This window comes from Ochlerotatus camptorhynchus, unplaced genomic scaffold (assembly GCF_037179485.1).
Source record: "Ochlerotatus camptorhynchus isolate MF236.1 unplaced genomic scaffold, CSIRO-AGI_Acam_v1.1 ptg000135l, whole genome shotgun sequence".
NCBI lineage: Eukaryota > Metazoa > Arthropoda > Insecta > Diptera > Culicidae > Ochlerotatus > Ochlerotatus camptorhynchus.
The window spans coordinates 418,821-442,614 of NW_027040625.1; the positions used below are offsets into that span (position 1 = coordinate 418,821).

General features: G+C 37.4%; 1 protein-coding gene across 1 annotated transcript in view; it reads left to right on the forward strand.

The window, feature by feature from the left end:
• The first annotated feature begins 16,626 nt into the window (after nucleotides 1-16,626).
• LOC135700370 (mucin-2-like) overlaps nucleotides 16,627-23,794 on the forward strand; it is a 118,326-nt gene continuing 111,158 nt past the window's right edge. The window contains exon 1 of the mRNA XM_065220858.1: nucleotides 16,627-16,829. Coding sequence (XP_065076930.1) covers nucleotides 16,787-16,829 — 43 coding nt within the window. The 5' untranslated portion in view covers nucleotides 16,627-16,786. The remainder of the gene's footprint in view (nucleotides 16,830-23,794) is intronic.

Here is a 23,794-nt window from a genome sequence, read left to right on the forward strand (position 1 = left end):
CTGAGTCACGATCAAGTCATGCTTCACCGCATACTCCGAATAATGTAGCTCCAATTTCTTCTCATAAGCCTTCAACTGGGAAAGGCTCGCTGTTTCAGGTTCATCCATAGCTTCGTTTAGCTTCTGGACGATCATTGACACTCGCGCCTTTACTTGTCCTCGTTGATGAACTAATTGCTTCAATTTCGTCATGATTACACTTTTCACTACAGTTCACTCTCAACACTCACAGTTTTTAAGGGTACTACTGTACTACGATCGTAGGTTTCAAACACTTTTTACTCATTCGGGCACAAACTTGTTGGAAGGAAGGGTCACGAATATTCGCGGATGGACGTATCACACCGGTTGATATCCGGCTCGTGAGGACCAAATGTTATGTACTCAATTTCTCAAGGGGGTAGATCATTGCCCTTACCACAACAGCACAGAGAAAACCTACCTTGTGATCGAGCCACCGACAGCTATGCACTTCACAGCCACCAGCGTATGGATCGAAGAGTCACCAATGGCTGTACACGCTACAGCCACCAGCGACGGGATGCCTCTCTCGAACGAAGGACCACGACACAACTCGTGATCAAGCCACCGACAGCTGTGCACCTCACAGCCACCAGTAGTGGGACGATGAGCCACTGACAGCTGTGCACACCACAGCTACCAGCGAAGGGACGATGCACCGTTGGCTGCGCACACCACAGCGGACAGCGTAGGAACGATGGGTCGCTGATAACTCTTCAGCCACCAGTCGTTGAGCTGCCAACAGCTGTAACCACTACAGCCACCAGCGAAGTAAATCTCTCTCTCTCTCTCGAAGGACCACGGCAAAACTGCCGAACACAAGGCTCCGATGAGCAGGGAAACAGGAAAGTTCAACTCTTTTAAAAGTGTCCACTAGGTGGAACTTATGGAAGATGAATCGATCACCACATGCAACCAGTGGATGAACGAACAGGAACTGGACGAAGCACGAATGCTCGGGAAATCTCCGTTCTCGGACGAAAAGAATGAGACACTGTTCTCAATTTTGCCTTTTTATTCGCTGCTTCCTCTTCAATGGCTAAATGCAGGATACTGAATGAAACATGAAATACAATGTTGTTTACTTTTATACTCTTTCATCGGCTGCGTCAGCCAATCAGAATGCGCCATTCGATGACGTCGTTCGTTTTCCTATTGGAAGCGTTCATCGCGTACAGTATCCTATCCGCCGTGATGGGGCTGCCATCTTAGGTGTAGCTTCCGGGGAAGAGTATTTCTTATTCAGCCGCTGGATGCCAGTCAGACGCTGTTTGAGCCGCACCTCCATGGTGGACAGACGCTCGGGTTGGCGAAGCATTTCCTTTATCACCGTGCTATGGTTACCGCGCCAGTGTTCGCGTCGCACCTCCTCACTCTGCTATTGTCGGATTGACAATATTGCCCAGACTTAGCCAACCAGCTGTGTCCATGTTTCAGCTGGCAGTCTTTAATGATCATATGACTCGTGGAGGCGTGAGGTTGGAACTTGTGAGGACCGGAGCTTTTTTTCCTCTGTTTGGGACCTAACACTACTGCGACCAGTAAATTGATCTATTTTAGTATATCCCGTGTCATTAGTTTAGTGCATGTCGTATTACTCCATCACTTTTGAGAAATGATGAAGTGTTCGATTTTTTTTACAGTTGCCACTCTTGCATTTATCGCAAGGATCCGACTCTAATTGAAAGGTCCCGCTATTTATACCCTTCGGAGAGTTGAAACACCTTATAAACGCGCGCCCCTTTGTCAGTCAAAATTGGATTCCTTAGCAACAAAATTAAGGTATGACACCGATAATGACCATGCATCAGACCCTAGTCTTAACCACTTCAAACTAGGGAACAACGAATAGAAGATTAGGAATCACATAGATGAAGACAACTAACTCATTTTTATTCCTTGTTTCAAGATCATCCTTGGTAGACAAAGCCGAGTCTTGTCACTATCAACAAGGCATAAAAAGTAACAAGGACTAAGATGTGTTCCTTGGATTACTGAAGAATCCTGTTCCCCTAGTTTGAAGTAGTCAGGACTAGAAATCGGTGGAAGATATTACATCCCGTAACGTACCATGAAAAGGTGATCTACCCACGTTACGTGGCAATATACCGGAGCTCACTCACCATTTTGTAGCCCGATTCTCGGGAAAAACAAGTGTTACTATCCCATGCAACAATTTTTGTTTTATGGAGTTTTATAGCAGTTGTCATAACCAAATAAGAAAACCTTCACTGACTACCACAACCTCCTGAAAAACCGCTATACAGCCATGTCATGGCCAATTGGCCCATTTTTAATGCAATGATTAAAACTTGATATGCGAACTACCTTAGGAGCATAGGTTTTATGTCAGTTTTATCACACTCTACACTTGATTGTTAAAAATGAAAACATAAAACCTCCTCCAGGTCAGAAAGTTTCAACCACCTTTTGATGACTACCATAAAACTATATTACAATCGCATAGATCGCTCCTGAAGAAGTTGATAAAACGTGATACGCAAAACATTTTGACAACCTTGAAGGTTTTAAGTTGGGGTTTTTGGATGATAGTTAATATTGAGAAATATTTTATTGTGGTTTTATTCTTTCGACGTTTGATGTGAAATCATGATCCTTGTGAGTTGGTAATAATAACTGATATTATTGCAATTACAGACAAATCAGACAATTTTAGACAAATCTGTTTATGTTTCACAGCATGCCGTGCAATATTTATAGTGATTATTATACCAAATAGGAGCATAAATTTAGTGTGCCATATGAATACTAAAATATAGTGATATTTTTAATTTGTCTGCATTTGCACCATGCATTAAAGAGTCAATAAAAGATTATCTATTAAGTTCAAAACTGTTACTATTGTTGAGCAACAACCAGTCACATATTATTTAATTATACATAGATGTATGAAAGTGTTTTATCGCCTATCAATTAAAGCGTAATTATTCATACTATGTGAAATTTTCTCACACGGCAACATTTTTTTTTCGTTATAACTTCCTACTCCTTAAAAATACCTCAATATAACATATTCTCCTAGATTGGAATTATATAGCATAACATAAACCTAATGGTTGTATCTTAGCATTTCGTAGTCCAAATTGAGAGCGTTAAGTTATATTTAAGCTCCATAACTAGCTTGCTGGTTTTATTCGGTTCAGCGAATCAAAACAAAACAAAAACCATGGTAACCTGTCAAAAAGTCAACATTCCAAGCGATCCTCCTATTTTTTCTTGCAATCAAGATGTAAGAAATGGTTATTGGATCCACTAAAAGCTTTTTCAATACAAGGTTTAAAGCCGTGATGTCAATACTGGCCATCTCCAACCGGATTTAGTGAAACTGTTGGCGTTGTTTTAAGAAGGATTCTTTGGAAGTGTTTCGGAAAGCCGCTTGTTCAATATTTTTAGGAGCTCCTTCACCGCACTGTGCCTATGAGGTAGCCCATAACTGTAGATCCTCCAGGAGTTTCATATTGGCGATCGTCTCATCTTCATCGTGTTCAAAAGCACTGAAGGGATTTTCATTTCATGTACACACTTAGAAAAATTGATGTAAACTTAGGTGCTCTGAGACTGACATATACGAGCGTCAATTTTGACATAAAATTGAGTCATAACAGACGCGAAATTCAGCGCAATCAAACGTACTTTCAAACTTTTCAGCCTCGGAGCACTTAATTTTACATGACATGTTTGTTTACGTCTCATCCTTTATGTCAAAGATGGATTCCGTCACGTGTAATATTAGGTATTTCTAAGTGTGTATCTGAATAGATTTTTTTTTTTTATATTGGACCAATTCCACGCCAAATCGGTCAGTCACCAAACTTGACTATCTTCGATCTAGATGATACTTGGCACATATTTTCAGTATGATAGACCAAGTATTTTCCGCAGGAGAGGAGACCCTTTTGACTCAAGGGTAATTTTTGAAAAGGGCCTATGTGTTTTTGCACACATACTTAAAAAAAATGTAGTTCGAAAACAGTTGGTTGTAGAAAAAAATTTACTAAGAAGGAGTTGTAGGAAACTAATAAGGCTTTATAAAAAAAATATACACGGTATTTTTTTTCGTTTTTTTTTACAAAAAAAATTAAACATAAGCCTCAAAATTCAAATAACAAAAAAAAAACGTATTTTTGATTTTTTTTTTATATTGTTTTAATAAAAACTTAAATATAAAGCAGAAGTTTTGAAAACAACTCCAGGATGGACAAACTTTTAATAAAAAAAAGTTTTTCTAAAAGCAATTTTTAAGGCATTTTTGAAAATTTCATTATTTACGGCAAAATGTTCAGTTTGATGTCAGTATATGAATATAAAAATCATTTCAAACGATAGTGCTCATGTCGATAAACTTCCTAAATGTAACCGTTTTCGAGATATTTCAAATTTACTTTCATCATAATCAATTTTTATGAATGGTGCGTTCTTCGTCATCCGAAAATAGTTTCGCTGATATTTTATTTTCGGAAATCGGAACAATACAGTGATATTTTCTTGTACCTGGGATCGTTTTGGCCTTTTCAAAAATGCTTTTCCATTCTGCAGCCCCCTGTTCGTATTCCTTTTGTGACACAAAACAAAATGACATTTTTGTTAAATAATCATTACTCTTCTGCCCAGACAACCAGAAGTCGTATAACAATGTGCAGACAGTATCGTAAATTGTTACAGTTTAAGCCACAATCGCATATAAGAATGGCATGCATCGCATTATGTTTAAGTTAAATCGCATAGAATGCAAAATTCCGACCCATATGCGATGATTCATTTTTTCTTCGTACTGTATCACAAATCAAATCGGATTGCATCGTAAGACTTTTCAAATTGAACTTGTTATTACAGATTAAATCGTATATGATGTTAAATCTACTCGTTTAAAATTAATTTATAATTTGCACGTATATGGCCTCCACTTTTGTACGTATAAGCTATATGTATATATTTGTATATATGTTTGTATATCACGAAAACACCTTTAAATATACGTGCATTCTGGTTGTCTGGGTGGTTAGCCCATGCATATAACTCTGCTGCACTTGTGATTGGATGTTCGTGTTCTACAGCCACACTTGCATTCCTTGCCATTCGTTTTAATGTGCCACCAATCGCGTCACATGGTCCCTTGCCATGCGAAGTTGCAAAAAAGTGCCATTCAACATCAATATTGTACTTCGTTTTAAATTTACATAAACTTGCAAAATTTTTGCAATTTTTATATTGGGATGCAGCTCCATCAGACATAAACATCGTTTTTTTTACTTGTATTTTTGTTTGTAATTTTGAAATAAATACTTGCACCGCAATTGTATCGTATTTTAAAACTTCAGAGATTACGATCAAACTTAAATTTTTAATTATACCTGATTCTGAATAATAAATGCAAAAAGGATGAATAGTAGCTTGTTGATTATTCCAGTAACTACTTTGGGCAGCATCTTGAAGAACAAATGAATAATTTTCGGAAAAAAACACAAATTATGACAACTTCTCCATTTTTAAGAGTATTTTTTGTATTTCTCAAGAAACTAGACTGCTGAGTTTTAATATAATCATGGGATACCAATTTTTCCAACTTTTCGCAAACATAAGGAACAAATCCATCTACTGGTTTTACAAGTTTCTCTAAACTACATCGATCATTTGAAACCCATTGTTCAAAACATATTTCAGACATACCCTGTTCGTCGAATTTTTCTGAAAAACTTCTTTCAAAATCTGAGAGACCTGGACAACGTTCGCATTCGCGGAGATAACAATGTTTAGTCCTGGATGATGAGCTGCATAATATTTCATCAAAATAATGGTTGAAATCTTTTTCGAATGTATATTTTCTAAGACAATGAAGCATTAAATTAATATTTTCATGGATGGTACAATCACAAATATTGTGAGAACCTGAACTACCAAGTAATTTGCAATGCTTTGGTTTTAGTGCTGCAAATGAACTAAATCCAATGCTATTTTTACTAACTGCTTGAAATTTAATAAAAGCTTCTCGCAATGTACAAACTAAAAGTCGCTTTTGAATATGTATCTTCTTCACTGAAACGTAATCGTTTAGTCCTGGCTTGGCTCTGCTTATCTGGTCGCTTTAGAAGAACTGCAATACCTCGTTTTTAATTTCGGGATCCAAACTGTGTCCTAACCTTTCGTTGGGGGTGGCCAATACTCCTTTCCCGTTTGCCAAGCATCGAGCTTGCAATAAAATGTATTTATTTGTTTCAAACTCGTCCATTACCGTTTGCGTTGACCAAGATTTCGGCAAAATCGTCAGAGTCTTTATTTGATCGTCTCTCGATGAACCTGGATCAGCAAATCTCTCCTTCAGTTGTCCGATCATCTCATTGTGTTCCGCAGCTTTCAATTTTAGTTGCTCCAGGTCATCTTCTTCCGCTTGAAAACCGAAGATGCGTTTCTTAATGCCATTGGTAATGTCCATATACTTTCTCCGGGGATAGTTAACATTCTGGAATTTTTTTGTCGATATTGACGATACGTTGATACCAGCTATGCCCTTGTTGAATAGCTCAATATTATGCGTCCTGGAAAATTGTTGCTCTCCACTATCCTGAGATGATGCTGTTGTTATTGACGTAGTTGATGGTATTTCTTCAAGGCCATGTCGAGATGTAGATGGCTGCGGCTCCGCGATGTCCATGATTGACGGTTGCACTTCTAGTTCCAGACTTTCAGCACATAGTTCGATTCTATTTAAATTCAAGCGACACGTATCACAGATTGATAGAGATGTATCTAAATTAAATTTCCACTCTAGGAACTTATGTTTTTCAATCAAATTTTCGGAGGAAACGGCTTGCAACACTCGACCTTCTTGAATTCCATATTCAAATTATACTTGTTCACACAAAATTGATTTTTTTTAGTGATGTCTGTTTTCAAAAGGATGGTCATGCTTATATACTAACGTAGCTACCATTTGGATATTCAGGTATAAATATTGTTTTGGTATTGAAGCTACTCTAACAGAGAAGCTCTTTTTTTCATGAAAAATACCATGGAAGACATTATAATGTACATAAAATATTAAGATGGATAGGTACATCAATATCAACAACTTAAATAGGATGAAACTACGCTTGATAATGAAAATAAGTGCAACTTATCTTGTGTTGGTTTCTATATTTAAAATTATAGTGTTTTCATTTCCCCTGTAAATTCTAAACGGGTTGTCTGATCGTTCAATCGTCAAAAGGCAAATTTAAGGTAAATATATGTGTATCTTGCTTAACTTATCAATGCTGATGGAGAATCACGATTAACTTATGAAAATGGCTTATTTTCTACAAAAAAATGACTTTGATGAAAGTAAATTTGAAATATCTCGAAAACGGTTATATTTAGAAAGTTTATCGATATGGGCACTATCGTTTGAAATGATTTTTATAATCATATACTGACATCAAATTGAACATTTTGCCGTTAATAATTAAATTTTCAAAAATGCCTCAAAAGTTGCTCTTAGAAAAACTTTTTTATTGAAAGTTTGTCCATTCTAGAGTTATTTTCCAATCTTCTGCTTTCTATTCGAGTGTTTACAAAAAAATATAAAAAAATCAAAAATATGTTTGTTTTGTTATTTGAATTTTGAGGATTATTTTTAATTTTTTTTTGTAAAAAAACGAAAACAAAAATTCCGTGTATATTTTTGTATAAAGCCTTATTAGTTTCCTACAATTCCTTCTTAGTAATTTTTTTTCTACAACCAACTGTTTTCGAACTACATTTTTTTTTAAAGTATGTGTGCAAAAACACAAAGGCCCTTTTCAAAAATTACCCTTGATTCAAAAGGGTCTCCTCTCCTGCGGAAAATACTTGGTCTATCATACTGAAGATGGTCGAGCACGATTTCTGGTTTTTTCAGCTCATTCTGGATGGAATCCCTCATTGGTAACAATTTTTAGAGTATTTTTGTTATTGTTGTAGTATATTTCTTATCAGTGAATCTTAGGCCTCTGTTAAAGATGATAGTTGTAATGAGGCTTTAATGAAGGTCTAAGACTGCTTCAAGTTTTATATCAGTTATAAAAAGTATGCCATAAAACATAATTGTATGTTTTGTTTTGGTTTTATTCTGCAGTTATAAGTAATGATACGGAACCACCTTACAGCTACCGTTAAAACTATGAAGTCTGAATTTTAATTTAGTAGTCATAAAACAGTTTTATAGACGACTTGATGGCCTGATTTTATCAATGGCGTAACAAGGCGAAATGGCGCCCATGGCAAGTACTGAGATCGCGCCCCCCCCCCCATGAAAATGTACTGAATCATTGAAGTATCAACCGATTATCTTTAACCTATAAAAATAAGTATAACCACAAAATAAATCACATTGTATATTTTCAATCATGTATATTAACAATCATGTACATTAGAAGAAACTGACGTCTGCGTCCGTTCTAAACGTGTATCTTCCTCGCCTTCGCTGCGGCAAAAGCATCGATAATGGAGTTAAAATCAATCTTCTCGACCTCTTCCCGTTCAACACTCAGCAAAGCAAGGTCGCTCAACCGATCCTGTCCCATGGAGGCTCGAAGATAGTTTAAAATCAATTTTAATTTGCTGAAAGATTTTTCGCAGCTCGCAATCGAAACAGCAATCGTTAATAAGATCTGAATGGCGATTCAAAGATTCGGGAACACGCTCTCATCTCCGTATTGCACGATGAACAGCAGAACATCTTCAGGTCGTGTTAGTTTGACGTTCGTCCTCGTACTGATAATCATTCTGAAGTCCAAAATCTCCTCGTACAGCTGCTCACCATCAACATCACGGTTGTAAGTCTGGCCGAAGTTCTCGCACTTTGTCTTCAAGATGTCCCTGCTGATACCGGTACATAATCCCTCGACGTCGAGAAGAAAGCCAAACTTCGCATCAGTGTCGTGCAAACGAGTGAATCTGTCGTCCATATTGGTGTGCAGGCGGTCGATCGTCTCCTTCATAGCTCGTTCGATTTCCTGCGTTGTTTTCAATCCAGCATCTTTAGATGTTTCGCCAGCCATTGTCTTCTTTCGTCTTGGTCGCCTTTCCGTCTCAACCTCCCACTCTTGACAGAGATTAAGCCCAACCTCCAGAGCTTTACTCACTAGTCTTTCCCTCTCGTTGTAGAAATGATCTCGTAGGCTTTCCAGGTCTAACGCGGCATCGTGGAAGTTCATCGCCGGATCTTGCAACCTTTTTCTGGACTCGGTCGATCGGGAGAAGCCCGTTGGTCCAAAATCCAAGTAGGGTCAAAAATTCAGGAGTCAACATCCGGTTGTAGAGCTACCTCGCTTCGCTCCGTGTGTCTGTGGTCTCCGTGGCACCATCCATCATGGCTTGAAGGACTTGGAGTATCTCGTCGAGGTGGTTGTTGATGGGCTTCACCGCTTCCACCCTTGCGCTCCATCTGGTTGTTGACTCCGATTTCACAACTTTAGGAACAGCAATCTTGAGTTTTTCCCAGCGCTGAGTCGAGGAGGAAAAGAATACGTAGAGAGCTTGAATGGTCCCAAAAAAAGTCACCATCATAACGTCCTGTTTGGCTGCGTTGACACCAACCAAGTTGAGTGAGTGATTGTCGCAGTTCACGAAAACTGCCAGGTGATTCTTCTCGATGATCCTTTGTTGAACACCACTTTTGTGTCCCGCCATCACAGCAGCGTTGTCGTAGCACTGCGACCGGCAATCCTGGAGGTCCATACCGTCTTTCTCCAACTGGCTCAAAATGGTCCCAACTAAGCTCTCAGCGTCTTTCAGGTTGATCTGGATGAATCCTAGAAAAGATTCTGCAACACGTACCGTTTTCTTTGTAAAATCCACGTCCACATATCTAACTACTTCTGAAACTTGCTCACGGTGTGCTTGATCAGGGGTCGAATCAAACATGATACCAAAATATTTCGCTTGACGGATCGTTTCGAGCATATTTTCGCGAACAGTAGACGCCATCAAATGGATAAACTCGTTCTGTGTGGCTGCCGAGAGGTAAGAAGCCGATCCGGGACGATTTTTGACATTTTTGAGGTGCGCTTGCATGACAGGGTCGGAGGCGGCGAGAAGTTTCAGGAGTCCAAGAAAATTCCCGACGTTAGAGGCGTCGTCCGACTGGAGGGATTCTCGGTGTCCTCGCAGAGCCAGGTTTTGCGTCGCAAGAAACTTGATGCAGTGAATAAGTCGTTCCAGGATGTCTCGCCATTTTTGTTTCTCCACATCAATCTCTGACTGCAGCTCCACATCGATCAATCCTTTGTTCTCGGCCAAAGTCCGTTCCATTTGTTTCCATTGAGTGAAGCATTCACGATGATTTTTCGACATTTCATGAACAGTCATGCGCTCAGGTGCTTTCCAATGATTGAATCCGCATTCCTGCTCCAAACTCGACTGAGGGTTTGATCGAGAAAAGAGCAAACAGCAGATGCAGAAAGCTGATTGCTTTGCTGGAGAATAAACTAGCCAGGACCGAGTCACCTTCTCCCCGTTCGCCAGTGTCTGGGGATCTGTAGGAGCGGGCTTTCCGAAAAAAACTCTTCAGAAGCTGACTTGACTTTTTGGCTTCCTCTGTCTCCAACTTGCGCCTTTTCCGCCCCTCCGCACCAGACTCCTTTTTCTTTACAAGTGTACGTTTCATCGCCGTTTTCTATACGCTCTATAATATGCATATGTTTTTGATTAGACGAATAATTTTCAAACCTGACATTCACGAACTACGACCCTTATTATTCTTACCTCACATTTAACTATGTTTTAGGTTGACTAAGAGTTATTGGCGTTCTTGTCGAGTGCAGATGACAAATGACAATCTGAAGCAAAAGTAACAGCGTTAGTGATACAACGAAGATATTACGGAAGTAGAATTTTTATTGAGGACTGTTGGTCGTTACTGTACACAACGTTTTAAAACGTTAGATAAGATAAGTTTAAAAACGTTTTCAAAACGTTCAAACCATTTAAATACAATGTGAACAAATCAAAATGTTTGATTTTCAAGTTCATAAAACTTTTTCAACACGTTTATGTAAAACATTCTCATATCGTTATTGACTATCGTTCGACTACATTTTAAACGTAGTTGAAACGATTTAAAAACGTCAGTGAGACATTCTTCTCACATATATGGTATTTCATTATCACGATAATACCCAAACATAAATACTTACTTGCAGACATTAATTAACAAACATACTTCATGATCAATTGCTTACCTCGGAGCTGAAAAGCACGACGACGAAAATATGCATTGGTAATGCTTCTGAACAATCTGGGCGCAAAAGTAAACAGAGTTTCTCTGCTGTTTTTATTGAAGCGACATCTACATGAGAGGTCGGTATGGTAGAAGCCTTTCGCTCACTGCTTACCCCCAGTTACGACTGCTGGTATCAACCGCGATGCGGGAGATTTCAAACCGCTTATAAGCAGTGCTGCAAAATTTCGACAATACACGGTGATACTCAAAATTCTGCTTTGGTCACTCGTTTGAGCTAACAGTCATCGTCAAGGCAAACCATGTCAATTGTCAGTAGCATTTTTGTCAGTGACGAACATGTGCTGATTTGTTTATTAGCTAAATTTGAAATGAAATTAAATGACTTGAGCAAAACAATTACATGGAGCCATTAAGGTTAATAAGCATCTACGTCCTGAACCGCTTGGATAACAATAATGTGTCTCGAAATGCAAGAAATTACACTTTCTGTTACCAGGTGAATCTTTGTCATTGACGAAAAAATGAATGAGATTTTGACAAAGATTTTTTTGAGGATCAAGTCTATCATTGACTATGTGAAAAACAATTTTGTCAATATCGCGCAAAAGTCTGTCAATGACAATGACAAATCTCAGCACTGCTTATAAGAATAGGATCACAAATCTCGTTAGCTTACGCGCTTGCAGCGCATTGCGGACTGTCAATTGACAGTCATAATTATCAGCATGTTAATATTTATGAGAACAGTCGATGGAATACTGAAAAAATGAGTTAGTTTTTTTCGCGATAATTTTTTATGACCTTACAAACTAAGTATCCGCCGATCAGCGATCCCGGCGGGGGAGCAATCCGCCCAAACGAACCTTTCCGCAACGTCGGGCGCCGCTCATTCGCATCGGGCGCACTTTTCGTTTTCCGTGGGCGTGCTACGCGCCCAAATGTCATTCGCCGCGGCGCCCCCTCGACTGCGAAAATTTCTAGATATCATTAGAGTGGGTTTTTTTGTGATCGCTTTTTGCGCCCAAAATGGTTTTGTACCCAAAAAATTTCCGCAGCCAAGGGGGCGCCGCGGCGGCCCCTCGACTGCGGCGCCCAGGGCAAGTGCCCTGTCTGCCCTACCCTAGTTACGCCACTGGATTTTATGACAAGCACACAAAACCGTAATACAACGATAAAATAAGAATAACTCTTCCAAGCATTTAGAATGTTACTTGTGTGCGATGCCAAATATGTGCATTTTGTTCCAATAACATGCATTTTTCATATATAATCCTTAAAAGGACCTAAATTATTTAATAGTCGAGTAACTTCAAGTCCGCACTCGGTCACAATTTGTATTGCTATTAATCAACACTCAATGGGTAACAGACTGCCAATGAATGTATGGGAAAAATTTGACCATCAAATTTCGCTAACAAACCAGATGTTCATTGCCTCGAAAAATGACCATATGCAAAATTTGAGCTCAATCGGACATGATTTAGGGGTGGCGCAAACGCGTCAAAGTTTGACTTTTTTCACTCTCGAAAATCTCCCAAGGGAAAATTTCGGAAATCGAAAATTTCAATCTAACCCCCAGTTGCCGGCAGTGTTATTATGGAAGAACTCTTTCTACAATGTTGCATTTATGGTCATTGTAGACAGCTTTAGTCCGGGAGTTAGAAGGTGATAGCTCTATTGCAGATCCAGCAAACCATTTCAGAATGTCTGGAGAATCACGCCCATTCCGAGGTTACTTTCACTTACAATATGAAATCAAAATTTTGCACAATAAAAAAACATTAAAATTTATTGCAATGAGATCAAATTTGTTCGAAAAAAAAAAGATTTTTTATGGTTACGGTAACTAACAACCCCCCTTTTCTATTGCAAATGTCTCATTAACAATAGATTATACTGTACATAACAATAAGTTCTATTGTATTTTTTTATTGATTTTGACAATAACATTTATTGTTGCTACAATAGGTTTTATTGTATTGTAACAATAGGTTCTATTGTTTTTGTATGGAAAATTTTTATTCGGGCATGTTTGCAGAAGATTGGATTCAACCACAAATAGCTTTGAATTTATTTAATAAAAATGCCCACCCGTAAAAAAAAGAACCATAGAGGCACAATGAAATGGATTGTAACCATACAATAGAATTTATTGTATTTAAAATAAATCATATTGTCTACAACGATAAAATAACCATGGCATGTATTGTTTTAACAATAGAATCTATGGTTAATTGGGAAATCTACAATAGATCAAGGGGGTTGTTATGTATCTTAACCATAGGAAAAATTACTTTTTCCCGAACAAAGATGAGCCATTTACCATTAATTATATTGTTGTTCTATTGTTGAATTTTTTTACTAAATGGGACGTATTGTAAATCTATTGTAACAACAATATGTTGAAATTTCTTGTACAATATACGTACAATAAGATCGATTGTTGGCAATAGATGTTTATGTAATTGTATTTTATTTTATGGTAATTGTATGGTTATTTTTTTCCGGGCAAACCTTCCCTGAAAGTTTGCCCCCGAAGTCTTCCTAACATAATATTCTGTATTTAATCTCAAAGGCCTCCCAACCCCATAGTTTCCTTACTACAGTTATACACTGTCTTCAGTGACCATCAGACTTACTCAAGAAATCCTTCAGACGAACCTCTGGTTTCGAAGTTCTCTAAACTTTCAAGGTAAGCCTAGAACAGTTTTCTGTAATTTAAACGATATCCTGTAAGAACGCTCACGACCTTCCGTGGGAGTGTTTTCCAACCTACGTCGAGGATATTCCTGAAAAAAAATAACCATACAATTACCATAAAATAATATAAAATCACAACGAAATCTATTGCCAACAATCGATCTTATTCTATGTATACCATACAAGTAAATTCAAAATATTGTTATTACAATAGATCTACAATACGTATCATATAGTATGAATTTTCAACAATAGAAAAACAATAAAATTAATGGAAAATGGCTCAAGTTTGTTCGGGAAAAAGTGATTTTTTGTATGGTTAAGATACATAACAACCCCATTTTTCTATTGTAGATATCCCCATAATCCATAGATTCTATTGTGGAAACAATAAATTTTATGGTTACTTTATCGTTGTGGACAGTCCAATTTATTTTAAGTACAATAAATTCTATTGTATGGTTACAATACATTTCATTGTACCTTTATAGTTCTTTTTTTTTACGGGTTCTGTTAGCATAATAAAAAACACGAATTTGAGCAATTACACAGAAAACTGATCAATTAAAAATGTAGTAATAATTAAACAAACCTGAAATCGATAACTAAGAGATTCCGAACGCATCCAGTTGAGGACTTGAAAAATATGTTTAGAGAAAATCTTAGGAAAGAGTGCTGCATAATTACGAAATACTAATAAAAAAGCGTGGATTTGAAAACAAGACCAATTATGTCAATGATGCAAATATTTCTAATTCCTAAAGTGCTCCACGACCTAGCTAACAAAACGGCATTCAAGCATTATTGGTTCACGGGGATTCCTCAATCTCTGAAATCATCAAAATGGTGCAAAATTTAATTGATCTTCAGGCAGAATGCGAACATCAATCAATCACCAAATTCTTACTGAAACCAACCCTACCCCCTCTGCCGAAAGCACTTGCGCGCGAGAGTCATTACCGAGCTCATTTGTGTTCGTACTCATTTCTCCTATCCCTGCTGCTGCATGCGATCGTTTCTGCTCCCATCAACTCTCTCACACAAACACACACCCCGCGCGTCTGTAGCATTGGATCCCGGCGATGCAACGACGGAAAGAAAGCAACCCAACTGCCGCATCAGAGCGATCCGCGCCAACCACCCCGTCGTCAGTTAAACTTGAACTTCGAAAGCGTACGGTTGTTGGACCTAGGTTCAGTGTTGTTGATAGTTCCGCGCGCCAAGCCGAAGAAAAGATCTTCGATTCGCCGTTTATAGGCTTTCTTTCGAGTCGCATTCGCGTAAGTCACGCTTTGATTGCTCGAGCGTCGTCGCCGTCGTCGTCGTCGTCAGCGGCGTCGTTGTTGTTCGGTGCACTTGTTGTGCCCACTCTCGAGCGTCGTCGTTGAAACATAGGAGGATCGGTGAAATTAGACGCTGTGATCGACGCATGGTGGATGGACGGATAATCGTGTGCAGTGTGTACACATGCTTCTTGCTCGTCGCTCGAATCGAAAGGAGGTGGAACAAATGGCTTAGCATAGTTTTTTTTTATCGCGCTGCCTACTCTGCATGCTCTTGAGTTTCGATTCAGTTTTTATAAGTTATTAAGCGGTCTCGAAGAAAGCAGGTACAACCTGCTCCCGGCTCGGTGCAACTAGTTTTGCTTATATGTGTTTACTTTGTTTTTTTCTTCAGGCCTCTTAGCTCAAAAAGTGCGCGATTTTCCCCGCAAAACGACGCGTTTCTTCATCGGAAAGTGTGTGTATATGTCAGTGTGCCCCTTGGAAATCTCTTTTTACTTTCTTGTTTTCCGATCAAACTTGATTTCTACTCATTGCTCCAGTGATTTAATTAGTTCAAATAGTTTTTTTTTATTCGTTCGTTCGTTCGTTCATACGACGCTCGTTTAATAGATGCAGGTCTAAGGCGGCGTTGGAATTTTCAATTTTCCTTTGGCAGAGACTCGTCGTTTTGTTTGAGCGGGGCTCATTTTCGGGAGCTGTTGAACAGCAAATGAATGAGCGATGTGTGAAAAAGTGCCGTTTATTTTTCGGCAAGACAAACCGTGTGTGTGTGTGCGATGCCCGACGGAACAACTGTTAATATTTGATAAATGCTTGTTGTAGCGTCATAGCAAAGAAGAGCAAGAGACGTGCAGCGGGACCTAACCGTCCGGAAAATGACCACTTTAAATCCCCTTGATTGTTCGACGATTTGACAAGCCAACCACGAACGGCGCAGCTGGGAAAACCGACTTCAAAGAAACACAATTCCAATTACAATTTCAAATCAAGAACAGGCCATCATCATCGTTTGAGAGCGCGCGCGCTCTAAACGCGCATGTTCATCATTTGTCGTTGAAAAGTGTTAATCAAAAGTTTAATTTCAATTTACGGTGTTCTGCGTGCAATTTTCTCTCTACTTACTTTCCATTTCTTCTGCCGAGCCAAGTTCTAAACGTTGGTTGGGCAGTGGAAATTAATTGTGCTGGTGTTGAAGCGGTTCCCATTAGGAGGAAAAACAAAAAAAAACGAACCACTCGAGTGAGACGTGCTAGCAATTCCCTCCTTCTGTTTCTTTTGATTTAGTGAGAGCGATAAACACATCATCCCATCAGGTGAAACATTGTTGACAAATACTAATGAGAGAGCAAGATTGGTGCATTTGTTCTATCGGACAATCAGGAATTAACGGGTGTGACTATCAAGAACGACTACACAACGATTGTGACTGGTCGGTTTAAGGCCTGACGGAGAAGAACAACAAGAAGAATTAACAGCAGCATCAGAGGAAAAGCCATCAACGGCAATCAGTGGATTTAGTGGAAAAAGAAGTTCTTGGACGGTGGCTGTAGATGAATAATTAATGTTCAAAATGGGGCACCGTGTCGACTTAAGTTTTATTATCCGTGAGTATTATTGAGATGTTCTTAGCTATTCTTTTGAGGAGTCGTAACTTATATTGTTATATTGCTTTCTACCATAATGCATTTTGGTTAAGACTTTAAGAGCTACAGAAAGCTTTGTGGGTTTATTACAGCCCATTGTAAATATATTTGTCGAGTATTTTGGGAGAACCGTTAATGAAGACATAGCCTTTTTGAATTATGACGCATAAGATTATGGATGAGATGTATTTTAAATTAAATTATTAAGGTGGATCTGTCTAAAAAATGATTGAAGTTCTGATTTGTCAGCCTGATCAGTCCCATCCTGAAATTCAATCGTCCACAGGTCAAGTTACAGTTCTGCTCTTTGAATAAGACCTGTGCGCCGCCGCGCCACGCCACCGCCGCCGACGATTTTCATACGCCGCCGCCGCCGCAGTAAAATTTTTCACGCCGCCGAATAAATTTATGTCACGGCGATAAGAAATCCCTAGCATCTTTTCGGTAAAATGCAATGCTTTTAGGTAAATGCAAATTAAAGTTTGTGTGTGGTGCAGCGGTTATCATTTAGTTTTTTGACGTTTATTCGCACTTTCTTGATCTAGCACACAGGAATGAATCATTTGGATCAGATTTAGGCATAAAGGTGAATGAGTGACGTTGATATTTGAGCTCTTGATACGTTGATATTTGAGCTATTTTTATAATATCTCACAGCTCCAAGTTGTGCGGGATTCTACGTATATCTGAAATACATCTTCAAATACATAAACAAAAACTTATATGACTACAATGAGTGTACATTCAAATATGTATCAGAGTAATACAAGCATATCGCTATCGACATATTAATAAATGAAAGCTATCCATTGCTCAATAAATGAAAGAATTCCTAGGGCCCATTAAAATGTTAAGTAATTCAACAGATTGCTTTTTTAATACTATGTAGGGGTGGATAGCGTACTTTTATTATTCTTAATACAAGGGTTGTAACACTTTGCCATACGACTACACCAACAAGCACTTGACATACTTTTCTAAACAAATTCCTCATACACGGCTAATGAGAACGACTCAAATTGAGTAAGAGTTACTCATATTTGAGATCAGATTACTCATAATCGCTAAAACGTAGGTCACTCATAGAATGAGTAAATTTTCCGACGCTTTTCCGAGGAAAACTGATTGTGGTTTTAGTATGTTTACTCGTACACTTCTAAGGGCCTTTGTATGGTCCGTGGATAATTGTCAACCCCCCCCCCCCCCTAAACTGTCTACGTAGTTTTTGGACAGTCCCTAACATGTGTACAATTTTCTTAATTTTTCCCCATGTTCATTTTTTTTTATTTTAATATTGCGGGGTTGTCAACAAAGTAACGTAGTATTACGTCAGATTGTTGAAGAAAAACGTCCTCGTCTAGTTTTATTATCTGAAACTCATATTGTAGAAAACGAAGCTTTTGATCAGTATAGTATTGCGGGATATATTGTTGCTGCTTGTTTATCACATTCTAGACACACTGGCGGTGTTGCTATTTATGTCAAAGAATCAGTTCAATTTAACCTTCGTACCAACGAAGTTATTGATGGCAACTGGTTCTTGGGCATTACAGTTGTACGTGGCATGAAGATGGGTAATTATGGTGTTTTGTATCATTCTCTCAGTTCTAGTGACCAGCGTTTTGTTGAAGTTTTAGAGAACTGGTTTGAGACATTCCTTGATTCTAGTAAATTAAATATATTGGCTGGTGACTTTAATATTAATTGGCGTGATAACCATAATTCGAATCATTTGAACTAAACGCTGAGTTTTTTTTTTATATTTAAAGCAAACGATAAATGAGTATAGGCATATTTCCAGGTACAGTAGAACTTTAATTGACCACATTTATTCCAATTTTGATTCTATTTGTTCAGTTACGGATACTGATTTGAAAATAACCGATCATGATTAATCTCTTAGACCATGTTAACGATAACGATAATTTTGTAAAATTGAAGTGCTGGAGGAAATATTCGAAGCAAGCAGTTTCAAATCTTGTTGAGAGGAGCGTGGATTTTCCATTTGTGGCCGGTAACATAGAAATTTTTTTAGAACTTGTCGTTAAAGGCCAGCTGTTGGAGTATTTAAATAGTAATAGTTTGTTAATAGCAGAACAATCGGGATATCGGAAAGGTTATTCTTGTGAAACCGCGTTGAATTTGGTATTAGAGGAGTGGACAAATAACTTGGAGTGTAAAGATACGATTGTTGCTGTTTTTTGATCTTAAACGCGTTTTTGAAACAATTTCTACATAGTAAAAAATAATTTTTGATATTCCATCCAAGAGGATGCACTTCAATTATGTCGAAAATCTCATGTTATTTTTATGGTCACAAAAATAAACTATTACTGCATTAGTTTATGTTTGTGACCAGCAGTGTAATGTCAGTTCATGTACTGTATTTATGATAATTTAGTCTTTTTTGGCACGTTATATCTAGAAAAACATTTCAAAAGGTCCTATCTGCATTGATTGATTCTCTTCATCGACTTTTTATTTCGTTAATAACTCAGAAGCAAAACATTTTCCTTTTATTTTTGACGTTTTGGACGATAGATAAAAACCTCCTTTATCAAAATATGTGGTTAAAATAGCACGAAATATGTTTGCATAGCAGTGGTTATCAAAAGAGAAAGTCCATAAAAAGAATCGATCAAAGCAGATAGGACCATTTAAAATGTTCATCGAGGTATAACACCACATTTTTAACACGATTGAAGTGCAGCCACTTTGATGTGATATCAAAATTAATTGTTTGCTGTGTAGGTCCTCACACGAGTAGTGTAAGACGTGGTATCTTTGATAATGCGGATAACTTTAATATAAAGATTAAATTTACTCGCTGCGCTTTTCCCAAATTAGAAACATTGGATCCATATTGTAGCTTAGACTGTTTCCGTTGATATCGTATATAGTTTTTATATAGTATGTGAAACATATTAAAAAAAAATCGTGTTTTCGTCCGTTTGAAAAAGCACTCAAACCTCACTTATGAAAAGTATTTCTGGTAGAGCCATAAAAAATTCAATGTTGTATTCTTATTGCTTATGAGGTTTTCTGATTATATAGTCATTCAATGATTCATATTTTAAGAACTAAATTGTTTGAATTTCACCCATTTTTTCTACATTCATCGAGCATTTCCAAAGTAACTCCAAATCAAAATGCTGAAGATCGGTCACACAACTAAAAAAAATAGTGCATATGCTTTAATTTTCGTTAAATATATTACTAACGAATTGACTCTTGGATCCTCAGTACTTGTTCTAAAAATATAAAATTTGAAAAACATTGATTGCCGTAAACATTATTTAGAATTAACTTTAAAAAACTATCCATGTTACCCCGTTTACGGTACTGCATATAAATGGTTTGAAAGCTATTTGTCTGACAGAACTCAACGGACTGTTTTTAATGATTCTGTTTCCAGTACCGTGGGGAATAACCTTGGAGTGCCCAAGGGAAGTGTATTAGGGCCCCTGTTATTTATTATGTATACTAATGACTTGCGACGTGTTTTGCGATTTTGCGGCATTAATCTTTTTGCAGATACTGTGTTATTCATTGCAGCTAAGGATTTATATGATGCCGTTTTACACTTGAATGAAGATTTGCATTCTCTAAGTAGATGGTTGAAGTATAAGCAGTTGAAATTGAATACAAGTAAAACTAAATTTATTGTAATTTCGCGGAATCGATTGAATGAGATCACGTTCGGGAGATTAAATATCTTTTCGCGATTATTGATGACAAACTTAAGTTCAACTCTCACATTGACAATGTCATCAAGAAAATTGCCAAGAAGTATGGAATTATATGTCGACTGAAAAACGATTCAACTAGTGTCAGTAAAATACAGCTATGCAAATCAATCATCTCTCATCATCTAGAATTTTGCCCTTCCATTTTATTTCTGGCCAATGCAACACAAATATCGATATTACAGCCGCTTGCAGAATAAAATAATGCGTTTGATATTGAGATATAATACATTCACTTCCTCAATTTTGATGCTAGACAACTTACAAAGGTTGTCGGTGAAGCAAAGATTTGTATATTTGACTATGGTGTTCATTTTTAAAGTAGTTAACGGTTTGCTGCCTCGATATTTGTGTGATCGAATTGAAAGAGGAAGGGACTTTCATAGATATAATACTAGAAACGCGGTTGAAATAAGAACACCACATTTCTTGACTTGTGCTTCACAAAATACATTATATTTTAAAGGAATAAATGTTTTCAATTCGATGCCTAGACATATCAAACGTTCAGCAACACTTACATAATTTAAAAGACACTGCATTTCATACGTTAAAACTGTCTTTGGAACAGTTATCCAGTGATTTTTTTATGTATTGGCAAATTATGTATCTTGACAAAGTTATTTCTAACGGATTATTTTGTATGAATAGTTGTCACTGCAGTTGCACTGCAAAAATTATTTTTGTTCGTCACGATGGTAATGATGGATTTTAATATTTGATTTAATAGTAGTAGATTAAAAAAAAAGTTATCTACTAAGGTTTGAGCCTCGCGAACGTTTTACGGATGTGGAAGACTGAATTTAAAATCTGATTAAAACAAATGCAATTTTGAAGCTTATTAGGAAGATGTATTTTTTTCTGTCTGGGACGTTACACCACTGCGACCAGTAATTTGATCTGTTGTAGTGTATCCCGTGTCCTTGTCGTATTACTCTATCACTATTGAGAAATGATGAAGTATTCGGTTTAGATACAGTTGTCATTCTTGCCTTCATCGCAAGGAATCGATTCTAATTGAAAGGTCCCGCTATTTATACCCTTTGGAGTGTTGGAACACCCTCCAAAGGCGCACCCCTTTGTAAGTCAAAATTGAATTCCTTAGCAACAAAATTAAAGGATGACACCGATAGTGACCATGCATCAGAACCCTAGTCTTAACCACTTCAAACTAGGGAACAACGAATAGAAGATTAGGAACCACATAGATGAAGATTTACTCATTTTTTCCTTGTTTCAAGATCTTATCAATAGTGATGGAGTAATACGACATGCACTAAACTAATGACACGGGATATACTACAATAGATCAATTTACTGGTCGCAGTAGTGTTAGGTCCCGAATAAAAGAAAACAAATCGTACCACGAAAAGGTAATCTGGAAGATGCCTTGAGTTAGTTGTAAGTTTTCTGGCAAATGTCAGGGGTTCGTGAGCATTCCTGACATTGCTGAAAATTATGATAGCATCAGATTGCGGGGTTGCTAGTGTAATAGGATGCTTTGTTGATTGTTCATTAACTCTTGATTGCTTGTAATACTTATGAATATTTTAGGTGGACAAAAAGGCGAACTAAGCTTTTCCACATTTATATCGCTGTGAAGCAACTCTGGAGGGAATTTATATATGTAACTGTAACCAGTTCGAGCAAACCTGGACAAAATGTCATATTTCATTATCTTATAGATTAATCGCCCAGCTCAAACCTTTGTAGGGGTAAGAGGTGGGACCATCATCATCATCAGAAGTTTTTCCCGGGAAGTGTCGGGAAATTTATTCAAACTATGAATGACCGACGTTTTAGCGATTTTGAGTAATTTGAACTTTTTGTCCATGCGTAAATGGTTCGGAAAATATATTTTTTTCTAAATCATTAAAAATAAACTCAGCTGACCCACGTCGCCACGCCGCCGAAAGCAAACGGCGTGACGCCGCCGCACCGCCACCGCCGGCAGAAAATAACATATCACGCCACCGCCGAGAATATTTTGATCAGCGCACAGGTCTTCTTTGAATTGCCATATTTTTCGCAGATATAATAAATCATGCAAGCTGCATTGCAACTGATTTTAACTTGAAAAAATAATAATGAATTTACTATGATTTTTAAAATATTTACATGCCTAGCCCCTCACTTCGACCAATCATCTAATTTAATCTAATCTAATCTAATACAAACGCAGCCAGTACGAGAAAGCATCCTGGAAAATGATTAGGTTATATGAGGTCTAATCATTTTTCTTGTCTAATTGATGTTTACAGCATATCTGAGATATGATATAAACATCAATACGGCCAGGCCTACTGCGTTGTATTTGCCGCAAAAAATTTTTTTAACTCTTTATTTGTTCCAAATTAAAAATAAATTACATTTCATTTTAACCTAGGTGCTCCAGTTACTACAGTAACTTACCAGCCTTAATTGTTATGATATATATCTATGTGTTTTTATATTGTTCTTGCCTTGGCAATTCAGTATTTTAAACAGGTTTTTAAATCTGTATGTCAGTATAACAATTGAAATCTTAAAACTAAAACTAGAACTAAATCTAATCTGAGTATAAAGGGAATTAATCGTTGCAATCCTCAAATGCTAGAAATTATTAATTATTTTGTTGGACATTTGTTCTAAAGTCTCAACATTCGAAATTCTATGTACCTCAGTAGTACTCAGTAGTACCAGGGAGGCAACTTCAAAATCATCTTCAGAACTTTGTTCTGAATCCTTTGAAGTGCTTTTTTCCTGGTAGTGCAACAACTAGACCATATTGGCACAGCGTAAAGCATGGCAGGTCTAAAAACTTGTTTAAATATTAGAAGTTTATTCGTCAGGCAAAGTTTGGATTTCCTGTTTATAAGAGGATACAAACATTTTATATATTTGTTACATTTGGCTTGAATGCCCTCAATGTGATCTTTGAAAGTTAATTTTTGGTCAAGTACTAATCCAAGATATTTCACTTGGTTTGACCAGCAAATTGGAACTCCGTTCAAAGTGACTATGTGACTACTACTAGGTTTCAAAAAGGAAGCTCTAGGCTTATGTGGAAATATTATAAGTTGAGTTTTGGAAGCGTTGGGAGAAATCTTCCATTTTTGTAAATAAGAAGAGAAAATATCTAAACTTTTCTGCAGTCTGCTACAAATAACACGAAGACTTCTTCCTTTAGCGGAAATGCCT